Source organism: Protomyctophum bolini, assembly GCF_963924005.1.
Source record: "Protomyctophum bolini genome assembly, chromosome: 8".
Lineage (NCBI taxonomy): Eukaryota > Metazoa > Chordata > Actinopteri > Myctophiformes > Myctophidae > Protomyctophum > Protomyctophum bolini.
This window is the reverse complement of record NC_137869.1, coordinates 21,702,177-21,714,363: the sequence shown is the minus strand read 5'-3', so window position 1 is coordinate 21,714,363 and position 12,187 is coordinate 21,702,177. Positions and strand designations below refer to the sequence as shown.

Genomic DNA, 12,187 nt, shown 5'->3' with positions numbered 1-12,187 from the left:
CAGACCTTCATCAGGTTACCTTGATGAAGGTCCTAGTAATGAAACGTCTCTCTCCCCGCGATTCCTTTCTTCATAAATATTAAAGAGCTGATTATCCTCTACACGGAGACAATTCTGCAGCATAATTCAATATTAAATGGTAATTCACACTTCCTTCAGGGACAAACCTGCATTTCTTTACTGATCCCCCAAAACCCATTGTTTTATATTTTTGAGGGGCCCTCCTATGCCCAGCTTTGTGTGTGCGTGTGTACCCCATAGCGATGATTTGATTGGCTGAGCCACGGAATTGAGGATAAAAAGTGAGGACAGAAAAGTGAGGACACCAAAAGTGGCCAGAATGTGATGATGTATGATGATACGAGTGCCCCTCACTTCACCCGGGTGTGATTTTATTTTAATTTAGACCGAAAAAAGAAGCGAGGCATGAAGGTAAACAGATCGTGGGAGTTTATATTCAGTTGAGCTAACCTGGACAGAACACACCCCTGCATAGTCTATCTATATTCTAATTCTACACACTGCTTGTTCGCTTCAATCGCTCGCCTTCAGGAAGCAACTGCACAAAAGATAATGAAGGAGGAGAAAATAATGAGAGTAAACAAGCTTGAGTGAAATTTAATTGCTACACACGTCACCCCATGGGAGCCGAGCTGACACAGTCAACATGCTGGTGTTTCATGGACAAGGGTACTGTGAGCCACTAACATGAACAGAGGGGTGATGGTATTCAGATAATACCAGTTACAGTAAGACTGTAAAGCAAAGAGGAACATGTCTTTCTCTGCCTTAGGATCTATTCTTCTTACTTTTCACATGCTTTCTCCTCCATCAAAGTATTTATTTTATCTTGTCCTATATTACTTATATTTACCCCTTAACTGAGAATAGCTTTCTTCACCCACCTCCACTTTTTTATGTTTTATTTTATTTTATTTTTAATGAATGCCCTAGAGGCGGGCACATAATAGGTTGGTGAACCAATAGGGACCAATCTAACGCAGCACAGACACCTACACAAAAATTAATTAATAGCAATATCTTTCTCATCCATCCATCCATTTACTTTCCCTGTGTTCAGGTGACACATTTCATACTTTATGAGCTCAATGAGTCGCTCTTCCAGGATGCTCTTGGTTCTGCAGAGGTCGTCGATCTCAGCGGACGTTTTGAGATCATGGTTATGTTTGTCGGCCTCTGCTTTGTCAACCTTCTGTTGCAGTTCCTCTCTGACCTTTTGCACGGCCGCGAGCGCATCTTCAGCACTGAAGGAGGTGAAGGGGACATGCAAGTAAAGCTATGCAAGTTCAAAAGAATGGGATTGAACAAAAGAGTGATTACGAAGAGAAATATTATGACAAAATATAATCAACACATTAGAAATACAATCTAAGAATAGAGTACAAGCCCACTGTCATTTTAATTTATCTGCCATCAATGTACAGTAAAAATTTAACTTTGAACTGCCATTTTATTTCTCCATTTCTCTTTACTTCACTGTTTTATGACTTATGTATAGCACTTCAACATGTACTTTGTACTGTATACCAGTGGTTCCCAAAGTGGGGTCCAGGGACCCCCAGTGGTACTTGAGGGAGTTCCCTCAACCCAGCTAAATGATAATTTGTAACCAAATGTACCCTTATATGGGTCTGTAACTCAGAGAGTGTACATTTGTACACTCTCAGAGTTAAATTAACAGTGGTTTTATAATATAAATAGGGGTACCAGAGATAGAAATGTAATTAAATCGGGGATCCGTGGCATAATGCGTGTGAAACTGGGGGGGTCCTTGAAATTAATATGTTTCGGAATCACTGCTGGAGCCGTAAAAATCCTCCCTCATCGGGGTAACTGGCATATGTTTTCAAATGGGGGGGTCCGTGGCCTAATAAATGTTGATTTGGGGGTCCTTGACATGAAAAAGTTTGGGAACCACTGCTGTATACTTTGCGAGTCATATGTCAGTCTGAGGTAAGAAAGGTGAATGGCGGAGCACACCTGCTGACGGAGCCTTTCAGTTGCTGGATCTCTAGCTCATTCTGACAAACTGTAGCCTCTGTCTTGGTGATGTGAGCATCTTTCTCAACAATCAACTGTGAGGACCGCTCATTAGAGACCTTAATCAGAAATGATCAAAACACACAGAATATTAAATAAACTGAGCTTTATCACAGAATAAAGAAAACTTAAGCAAAACATGATTTTAATTTAACCATGAATATTGAACACGGCCTCCATCAGTCCGTGGCACTGTTAGAACACAATCAGGAGTTATATGAGTAAGTGGATTATGACTAGAGCAGGTCACAGAAGTACCTTCATTTTGTTGTTTTATACTTTCTTAAATATTTTAATTTTAAGTCAAAGGGGCTGTGATCACACTGGAACCTTTTAATACATCTTAGATAATGTCAGATGATCACATTGGATCATCACATTTGAGCCAAGATTCACAAAATGTCCTATTATCCTATACAGCTTTTGTCCCCACACGTCTCAATATTTGCCATTGACAATGAAAGGAGAAATTGGGTCAAATGTCTGCCAAATATGACGTAAATCTTGTCCCCACATGTCTCATATTTGCCATTCATTGTCAATGGAAAATATGAGACGTGTGGGGACAAGATGTGACGGGTGTGATTCTTTCATTGTTATTTAATAATTCATATATTATTATCATCAGTAGGCTAAAATAGTCCAGGTTAGTAGCTCCATGGGTTAAGTGTTGTGTACTATCATCCAAAACATGAATTATTAAGCATGCATTTAGATTTGTTTAGTTCAATGTTTGTTTTGTCATTGTTTGTTTACATCATCATTACATCACCTAATCATAGCAACATGAGTTAGAATTCCCTCCTAGATGTTGTAAGATGATAAGATCGCCCCTCACTTCACACAGGTGTGATTTTTATGTACTTTTAAGAGTAGCCTTTGATGTCTGGCTAAAGAAGACCACATTGGTCAAAACATGTTGCCAGTTTGTTCCAAGTGCAGTGTGTTTTGTAAATTCTTGCTTTTCTCCCTGTTCTCAACCCGACATCAAAATGTGCAGCCATTGCTGAAACGGTTTGTGCACTTCTGATCAGCACAAAATCAGTTTTGCAATAATTCATGTATGTAGCCAGCTCAGCTCATTATGGCAATACATTTGTCTAATCAATGGAAGGAATGTCGTTAGAATTACTCTGGCCTTTCTTTCAACTCCAACAGCTGAGCTTATTATATAGAGCAGTAATTGGAACGCTATCGTGACATCCCTTTTGTTTGTGTCAGTTTCTACCCAAGGAAAAACAGCACCCTCTTGACGGAGTCAACAGTCTGTCTCGAGTGACTAGTTCTACCATATACCCTTATATCACATTGTACACAACCTGATGCCCATCTACAGTAATTCCTTTTGATTATATACCATTTCCTTCAGACTTGAAAGATGACAGAAACCTCACAGGAGGGTATGTTCTTTTCCTGAGCTTGTATATTTTTAGAACAGTATTCTGCTTTTCTAAAGGCAAAGGTGTTCTTTCACAAGGAATATCATTATTTGTTCATGCGTCATAGGATCGGCTATGAAAATACACACCTCCAGCTCTGACACTTTGGCATCCAGGCTAGATACAACCTCCTGATCGATCTGCAGCTTGGATTTCACCTGCTCCAGCTGGTCATTCATGCTCTTGTTTGGACACAGAAATACAAAAGTGAAGAAAGAACAACTGAAGGAGCCAATGAATAATACTGTACTAGGCCAAAAGAAAAGTCAGGTTATTGGCAATTGAACATTGAACTGTTCACAGCAAAATTGCTAAGTGATAACTTAACTGTGAGTAAAAGTTAAGTCAAATTAAAAAAAGTTAAGTCAAATTAACACAGATTATTGTCTCCACCAGGCCGAAGGCGTGGCCGAGACTATGTTTTAGCCCCTGTCCATCAGATTAAGATGGATATGTGTGATTTTTCATGTTCCATCCCGATTGACTAAGTTTGCAGGAGTGGCTCATTCACATCACAAAATGCCTCAAATTATTGTCAGTTGCCATGAAACATTGTATGTAGAGTACATTCCCACTAGGGTAGTGGGATATATATGGTATATAAATATATATACAGTATATTTTGCTGTGTATTAATGGGCTCCCGTCAAACCCACCTTGATCTGGTTCTGATGACTCATGCTCTCTGAGCTTATCTGGAACTTGACAGCATCTGTCTCCTCTCGGCTGGAGTCCTGGATGCTCTTCATTTGGCCCTCTGCCTTCTCCAGCTTTTCCTGGACCTCCATTAGAGTACCCGGAAGGTTCTCCATCTGGACCAGCTCCTCTCTCAGGCTGGCATTCTCCTGGCGCAGGGCTGCCAGGCAAGCTTCCAATCGCTCCACCTCCTTGGTGGTGCCCTCCTCCAGTTCCTCGATCCTGGTGGCCTCCACAGCCCAGCGTTCCCTGGCCTCCTCCTTGTCTGCGGTCAGCTTACATATGGTCATCCCCAGCTCTGCCATCTCCGTGTTAGCCCGGTGGAGGGTTTCGCTGTTGTCTATGGCAAGCTTCTCATGTTCAGCCTTGAGGGTGGCCAGCTCCTTTAGGGCGGAAGCTTCAGAGGTAGCCAACCCGGCACACGCAGCTGCCTCTTTATCACGCTCTTCAACCAGCACCTCTTCTTTCTTCTTACACTGAACCAGCTCAGATATGTGCTTCTGGTTGAGTGCCTCAATCTGAACTTTAAGCTGTTCTGTCAGAGTCCTAAGCTCATCTCTCTGGGCTAATGTCACTTCCAGTTGGGCGTGGGTTTTCAGGCTTTCCTCCCGAGACCTCTGCAGGTGTACCCTGAGGTCCAGGACCTCAGCTTGAAACCTGGATGCTTCTTTCATGTTCACCTCCAGCTGGCTCTCTAACACGGACAGTTTTGATGTCACTTCCTGGCTCTCCTTTGCTTGCAAGGTGCTCCGCTGCAGCTGAGAGTATTCCACTGACTTTTTTTCAGAGGTCAATTTCTCAATCAGTTCTGTTTGTTTAGCACAGGCTGCCTCCGCCTGAGCCTTGTCCATCTGCAGCTCCTTCTCCTTGGTCTCCAGAGCTTTCACTCTAGCCTGGAGCTCAGCCAAGCTTTTCTCTCTGCTCCCCAGCAGGGCCTCCTTGGCCCGGAGCTGGTCTTGAAGGCTGGCTTCACTCTTGCGCGAGGCTCCCAGGCTCTTCTCCAACTCCCCAATCTGCCCGTGGATGGACCTGAGCTCTGCTTGCATGGTGGTGAGAGCTGCTTTCACAGTGCCCTGCTCTTCTCTCAGACCCTGATTCTCCTGCTCCAGCCGCTTCGATTCTGCCCCTGAGGCTTCGGCAGCCATGGCTGCCCTCTGCAGACTCTCGTCAAGGGTGCAGTTCTCCTCTCGTAGCCTCTTCTCTTTCTCATCCACAGACACCTTGGCGTCGTCCAGCTGGCTTCTCAGCTGTTTCTCAGATGCCCTCAGGGCTGCCAATTCAGCCTCAAGTGCCGCTCGGCTTTCTGACAACTCTTTCTTCAACTCCTCATTTTTCTTGATGGTAGACAGCAGCTTACCATTGAGCTCCATTAGATTAGTGCACTGTGTTTTGTAGTCCTCTGTCTTCTTGGCCTGGTCCTTGATGCTAACCTCCAACACTGAGACTCGAGTGGAAAGGCTGTCCCTCTCTGCACTCGAGCTCTGCCTCTCGGCTTTAAGCTGCTGGACTTTCTTGCCGCTAGATGCAATCTTTGTCTCTCTACTTTTAAGTTTCTCTTTCAGGGCAGTGAGCTCCTCTTCCAACGACTCCTGTAAGCCACCCATATTCTTTCGAATCTGCTCTTTATCATCATGTGCTCTTCGTTTCACCTCCTCTACCTGTTTCTCCTTCTCTTCTAGGGTTTGTTGCATGTCCTGCAGTTGCCTTTGAAGGTTGCTCGCCTCTTTCTCCGTTACAGTCAGGGCGCCCTGTAGCTTATCAATGGCACTACATTGTTCGTCCACTCTTGCCTCCAACCTGACCTTTTCTGTTGATGCAGAGGTTACTAACGCTGCATGTCTGGTCTCGCTTTCTTTCACAGAGGCCTCCTTGACTCTCAGATCCTCAGCTAGCCTTTCTATCTGCCTTTTCCTCTCCTCCCCCTCGGCAATAGCCTCCATCTTTCCCCTCTCTGCCTCTTTCAACCTGTCCAGCAGTTCGTGTATTTTCTGTGCTGAATCAAAGTAGCTGGCCGCCTGTTGGCCCTTCTCGTTTAGCACACCATCCAATTTGGCCAGTAGCTCTACGTTCTTCCCCTCAGCCACTGACAGTTTATCCTGGAGCAGACGTTGCTCAGCCTCTCTGGCTCTCTCCGCAGCCCTAAGCGAGTCTAGTTCTCTGGAGAGAGCATCCTCCCTCCCTTCCAGACCTTCTAGTGAGGCCTGCAAGCCCTGCTGCTCCTCCTGGGTGGCCAGAGACACGTCCAGCTGTCTCTGGAGCTCTACCACCACTCCTCTGAGTTCTGCCGCCTCCTCCCCCAGCTGCTGCACCTTATCCAGGAGCTCTCTCTGCTTCAGCTCAGACTGGTCCAGCTCCAAGCGGAGGTCTTCCAAGGTGCTGACGTCTTCGCCGCAGGTTGGTAGGGAGTCATTGAGCTCGCTCAGAAGGCCGTGGCCATAATCAGGGCTAGAGAGGAACTCAGGTGCCTGCTGGAGGGTTGCAAAGGAAGGGAGAGAAGAATGAGATTGACCTGCAACATAGACTTAACATTATGTAATCATGTCATAATGCAAGACTCATGGTTAAAGTTTATTTATTGTTTCATCTAGTGCATGGGTACGTAAGATTATAATAATGAATTTGTTCTGGATCCATCAGACGTTGTAGCAGAAATAATTGTATTAATATTAATAATAGTTATTATACAACAAATACAGTACAACAACAGGGAGAGTCTTAATTACTCAGAATTATCCATCCCATAAGCTTGCTTCTTCATGAGGAGCATGTGATCTTCAGTGGTGAATCGCAGAAGCCTCTCAGGTACAAATATGAGAACTTGAATGAATGTGAAACAGGTGTTGATGACAAGTGAAAACAAGTGAAAGTGAAACATATCAGTTACCTGGGAGTAGTTGCTAGCCAGGCTGTTAATGCTGGAACTACGACTAGGTGGTTTCCACATGTAAGAAGGTGAGTTTGGCATGCCCAGTGCCCTTCTGTTGATCAGATAAAAAAAAAACCCAAACAATTATTACTATTACTGCCAAAGGTTTGACTATTTTGAAATAAATACCCAGAATATGGATGCTAGGGTTCATGTAGTATTGGTAGTTGTGTAAATATATTTGCAGGTTCGTCTGGTATTTTTTCCTCAACTTACCTTGCAAAGGTGGGCCAGGATGCATCAAGGTCATGACCCCTGGAAGCCACATCAAACTGGATCTCGTTGAGCTCATACAGGTGACTGATGATGTCAACACTGAGGTGGGGTTTCAAGAAAGGGCTGCGTGCATAATACCAGTCACTGTGTTGGAAAGACACAGAGGTGTCACAGAACAGCCCAACGCAATGATATTCAGAGACATTCACAATTATACATTTTTACATGATCATAGGAGTATGATAAACAGCATTTTTTTCCCTGTGAGACATACACTTTGTGGCAAACTGGCAGAAACAAGATTAATTGATTATTTCAATGAATTAAGCTTCCATCAGAGAGGACTTTCCAACATATCACCATCACTATAGAACATGGAGTTGTAGTGATAAGTCTACTGTATAAACTCAAGCCGAAAACAGGAAGAAAAGGTATGGGCATTTTCAGATGGCCTTTTTAAATCAGGCTCTTAAATCCCTTTGTTAGCTACATTCAGAGAACAGGATTTGTAGCCAGGAAAATAATAGTGGAAGAGAAATATGAGAAACATCACACCTACGGAAATGTGGTGGTTTGGGCTTGACTGTAATAATAAAAGGCCTAACACAAATCCCCCTGTGAAGCCACCCACAAGACATCTTGTATTATTTGATTTGATATTTGTTAGGGCTACTTAAAATTTTAACTGTTGTATCCCTGTTGTGCTTTTGTAAAATGTATTTTGTTGTTGTGTTAATGTATTAATGTCTTGGACCCCATGTAGACTAGCTGACGTTAAGGCATCAGCTAATGGGGATCCGTATAAATAATAAACAAATAAAGTAAACAAATATTAATATGATCAAATGAATGTCAAATATCTAAATATTGAATTAAGCAATTACTTTTTAATTGTGCACTGTCAAATCTTTGATTTAAAAAAAACACACACTAGAACCAGTGTCCTAGAACCAAGTGTTAAGAACATTATTATTCTACTCTACTACATTATCATTGGACACCTCATTACTGAAATCAAAGAACAGAATATAATTTCAAGTCACTAATGCCTGCTGTCTATTGTTGTATGTTGATGTATGAAATAGGTTTAAACTGACCCCATTTGAGAACCACTGGCCAACCACTGGCCTAGGGTGTCAGTATACTCGCCATGATTAATTCATTTCGCGCCAAGGCTCGTCTTGAGGTGTTTGATATCACTATAAGATTGCCTTGCTATTTTCCTTTTTTGAGTGGTGCAACCACTCCTATAGACAGCTATGTGTCCCTGGCTGCCTGGCTGTGTCCCTGGGTCCCTGACTCTGTCCCTGGGTCCGAGCACGGAAATAGCATATTTTCACCACCAAGTGTCACTCTTGTGCAGCCTAACAGTCGTGCATGCAACCTACAGTACAGTACAGTACAGTACAGTACAGTACAGTACAGTACAGTACAGTACAGTACAGTACAGTACAGTACAGTACAGTACAGTACAGTACAGTACCACTCACTTCAGACAGGTCTGAAGTAAGACGCGCGAATGCGGGAAGCGAACGCAGCTCGTAAATTGCAATAACAACAATTAGAATAAAACGTACTGTGTGTGTGTGTGTGTGTGTGTGTGTGTGTGTGTGTGTGTGTGTGCTCGTTTGTGTGTGATACAGCTGCGCCCTCTGGTGGTGGACGGGTGGTGTCAGACAGACAGACAAACAGACAGTTCTGCCTGGGTTACATAGTAATGGCTCATTGCATTCGCAATCATTGCATTCGCAATCACTACTACTACTAATAACTACTACTACTAATAATAATAATAGTAATAATAATAATAGCAATATTACCTGGTGACTCTCTGGTTCATTAGACACTGTTGCAGTGTATCGGCCAGTCGCTGATGCACCAGGGAGTAGCGAATGAAAGCTCGTCCCTTCCCCAAAGATGTCTTCAGCTAAGGAATAGTTCCACAATGCTTTTAGTCCAGGTAACATATAATCATGACCTATAGGCTTATAATTACTTCTAAAACAGTAGGTGTGTGTCTTGAAATAGCATAGCATACGTAGATGTTTCTGAAACACAGTCATTTCAGCGTTATGATGTTATCCTACATGAACTTCATTGAAGAATAAGCCAGCCCAACCCAAATTATTGAGGAGCATGAGTTAATTACCTAAGATAAAACTTGTGTTACATTTAATTTAGCAGACAATACATTTCCAGGTTGACAAAGCCACCACGTCATTCTTATATGATATCATGAAGGACAGATAAAGAATACAGCAAATTCATCTATGCAAATGAGGCTTGTCGTGACAGCTTCGGTGTCTGTGGTATTAGTGATCAATTAATTTAAATAATGAAAGAGCAAGGGGGGGACACTGATGAGTCATATGAGCTAGAATATTAGACACAGTGCTGGGATGTTTTATAACACTCCCTTCTTTTTACTTGTATCAAAACAGACCTTTATATTGTTATATGAACCCTGTGCTTACCTCTGAGATGGACTTGACAAAGCGGATCCCGTCATTGGCTCCTTTTATCTTGGCGAGACAATCACAGAAGTAATCCCAGTAGTCTTTCCTAGTACCCAGAAATGTAGCCTTCTCCTTCTGATCAAACTGAAAAGCAGAAATACTGTGAGAATATGACAGAATATGACATTAAAATGTACTTTAATCTTCATCAATAAACAAAGACTTCATGTGAGTTCCTTTATAAAGCACTGCTGTCCACATTGTAGTTAATCATTAAATATTTGTCAAAAGTCGAGTCCAGTTTGTGCTTTCAGTTTGGCAAACAAGTAATTAAGTTACGGTACGTACAGTAATTTCAAAAAGCCTCTGAATTTATTTTGAGAACATAAATACTTGAAGCGGTATATCTGATTTTAGAATGACACTTTATTTAAATCGTAACATACCATATCATATCATATCATATTGTATATGGCTCAGGAGGTAGCACAGCTGGTTCGATCCCCGGCTCCTCCTGGCGAAGATGTCGAAGTGTCCTTGAGCAAGACACTGAACCACTAAAAGCTACCAATGAGCAGGTTGGTGACTTGCATGGTTGCCTCTGCCACTGGTGTGTGAATGGGTGAATGTAACACACATTGTGAAGTGCTTTGGATTAAGGTGCTATAGAAATTCAGTAAACAGAATCTCACCTGTAGCAGATATTCAAGCTTGTAAGAGAACTTGTGTAGGTTGGTGCTGTCATCTGTAATTGGCTCCCCATGTTCCCTGTACTCCTTTGCGAGCTCTGCAACTGCCTCTGGGATTCAGAGGGTGAAATGTACGAAGATAAGTAACACAACTCTATAAACAATAATTTGACCTGAGCAATGTAACAAAAATCTACAAATAATGGTATTATGGCCAAGACAGTATGTGACCAAAGCATAGAGGGTTCCAGGCTCCAGCCAATAAGCTAAATTTTCGTCTGTCATTTTCCCCTGACTCGTCTAACAGTTAAGGGACAGGCTTTGAGTCACTGTTGCATTTCTCATAAGAAGTCAATTAGAATAGCTAGCCATCTGTATCTAACTCGGCGCGCCTCCACGCCCCTCGTGGAACATTGCGCTGTGCTCTGGCCTCAATGTACACTGCTTCAAGCACTATCTTCATTAGCCTTGTGCCGCCAATTCTGTCAACCGATTGGCTGCCGCAGATCACGCGACACGTGTGTCACGCAGTGAAATTCATGTTGGGATACAGATGCATGACAGGAAGAAAGTAACTACTTTAATGGGCCACAGCTTTCTGTGCAACATCGCCATCATGTTATCAACAACTAATTCTGCTACACCAGTGAACACCACAATTACTAACCTATAGAATTCCGCTGCGCACCGTAGTTGGTTACCTATCGAATTCAGTTACCTCATGCAGCCTCATTCGCGGACCACCTGCCTAATAATAACATACATTTTGTGCCCATCCCAACTTCCCAAGGTCATCCCTTAACTCCCTCCCACAGCCCAAGACTGAGTACAGTACACCTCAAAATACATACATCGATAATATGATCTATTAAAACGCATTACCCACACTGTACATAATTTGGTGTTCATATATTTGAACGGGTAAGGAATAGTAGAAACAATAACAGGAATGTGATCAATAAGCGGATGGAAACGAGAAATGGTTATCTCCCATTAAAAGTACATGGGAGTTCTACAGTATATATAAAAAATGAAACAGTGGGACAAATTATTCTCAATCTCAGGCACATTTTCATCCAATAAGTGACAAAGAACTTGTGGAAGTAGCTCGCAGGCATTGTGAAAAATGTACCTCTTACCAACACGCCTAATACACACAGATACCCCGGCCAGGACTGACCATGTTGTCACTTATTATTCTCCATCAGCCCTTGCCTAGTATTGACTGGTCTGTACATGAGCCACTTGCCTCGAATCCATCGTAAAAACTGGAAGGACACCCGCGAAGGGTGGACCCTCAGCAGGAACTCCCTGTCTCCCTGCATGTTGCCAAGCACTCTCTCTTCCCACCACACCCTTACTGTGCCCTGGACTCCAGAGATCCAGCGACAGAGATGTATGGATCCACAAGTTCCACAGAGGGGTTTAAGAAGACTTCAGGTCGTTTGGAGAACAGGATATTACTCTCAGGATAGACACTTGGACTAAGCTCATTGCACATACATTTCCGATCTTACTCTCCCCACTCTTCTGTCACACCATGTCAGCCAACAATTGTCCACTGGCAGCCCATTCACACGCGCACATTGTTGTACGTACGCAGGCAAACACATAAAGTTAGCGTACCATGCAGATCTCTGATAATCCTCTGGAGTTGGTTCTCCCCGACAGCAGCCCCAGTAGCCATGGCCCCACCACCCTCTC

General features: G+C 43.1%; 1 protein-coding gene across 4 annotated transcripts in view; it reads right to left on the bottom strand.

The window, feature by feature from the left end:
- The window catches only part of fyco1a (FYVE and coiled-coil domain autophagy adaptor 1a), a 34,823-nt gene that overhangs the window by 18,152 nt on the left and 4,484 nt on the right, over nucleotides 1–12,187 (bottom strand). For 3 of the 4 annotated variants that reach the window (XM_080771206.1, XM_080771208.1, XM_080771207.1), the window contains exons 2-11: nucleotides 12,110–12,187; nucleotides 10,487–10,593; nucleotides 9,813–9,938; nucleotides 9,159–9,265; nucleotides 7,339–7,482; nucleotides 7,081–7,174; nucleotides 4,157–6,664; nucleotides 3,590–3,682; nucleotides 2,002–2,120; nucleotides 1,098–1,265 (exon numbers count right to left, since the gene is read on the bottom strand). The exon at nucleotides 12,110–12,187 is cut by the window's right edge. In XM_080771206.1, the coding sequence (XP_080627332.1) occupies nucleotides 1,098–1,265; nucleotides 2,002–2,120; nucleotides 3,590–3,682; nucleotides 4,157–6,664; nucleotides 7,081–7,174; nucleotides 7,339–7,482; nucleotides 9,159–9,265; nucleotides 9,813–9,938; nucleotides 10,487–10,593; nucleotides 12,110–12,170 (3,527 nt within the window). In that variant the 5' untranslated portion in view covers nucleotides 12,171–12,187. The remainder of the gene's footprint in view (nucleotides 1–1,097; nucleotides 1,266–2,001; nucleotides 2,121–3,589; nucleotides 3,683–4,156; nucleotides 6,665–7,080; nucleotides 7,175–7,338; nucleotides 7,483–9,158; nucleotides 9,266–9,812; nucleotides 9,939–10,486; nucleotides 10,594–12,109) is intronic. The other variant, XM_080771209.1, reaches the window with a different exon arrangement.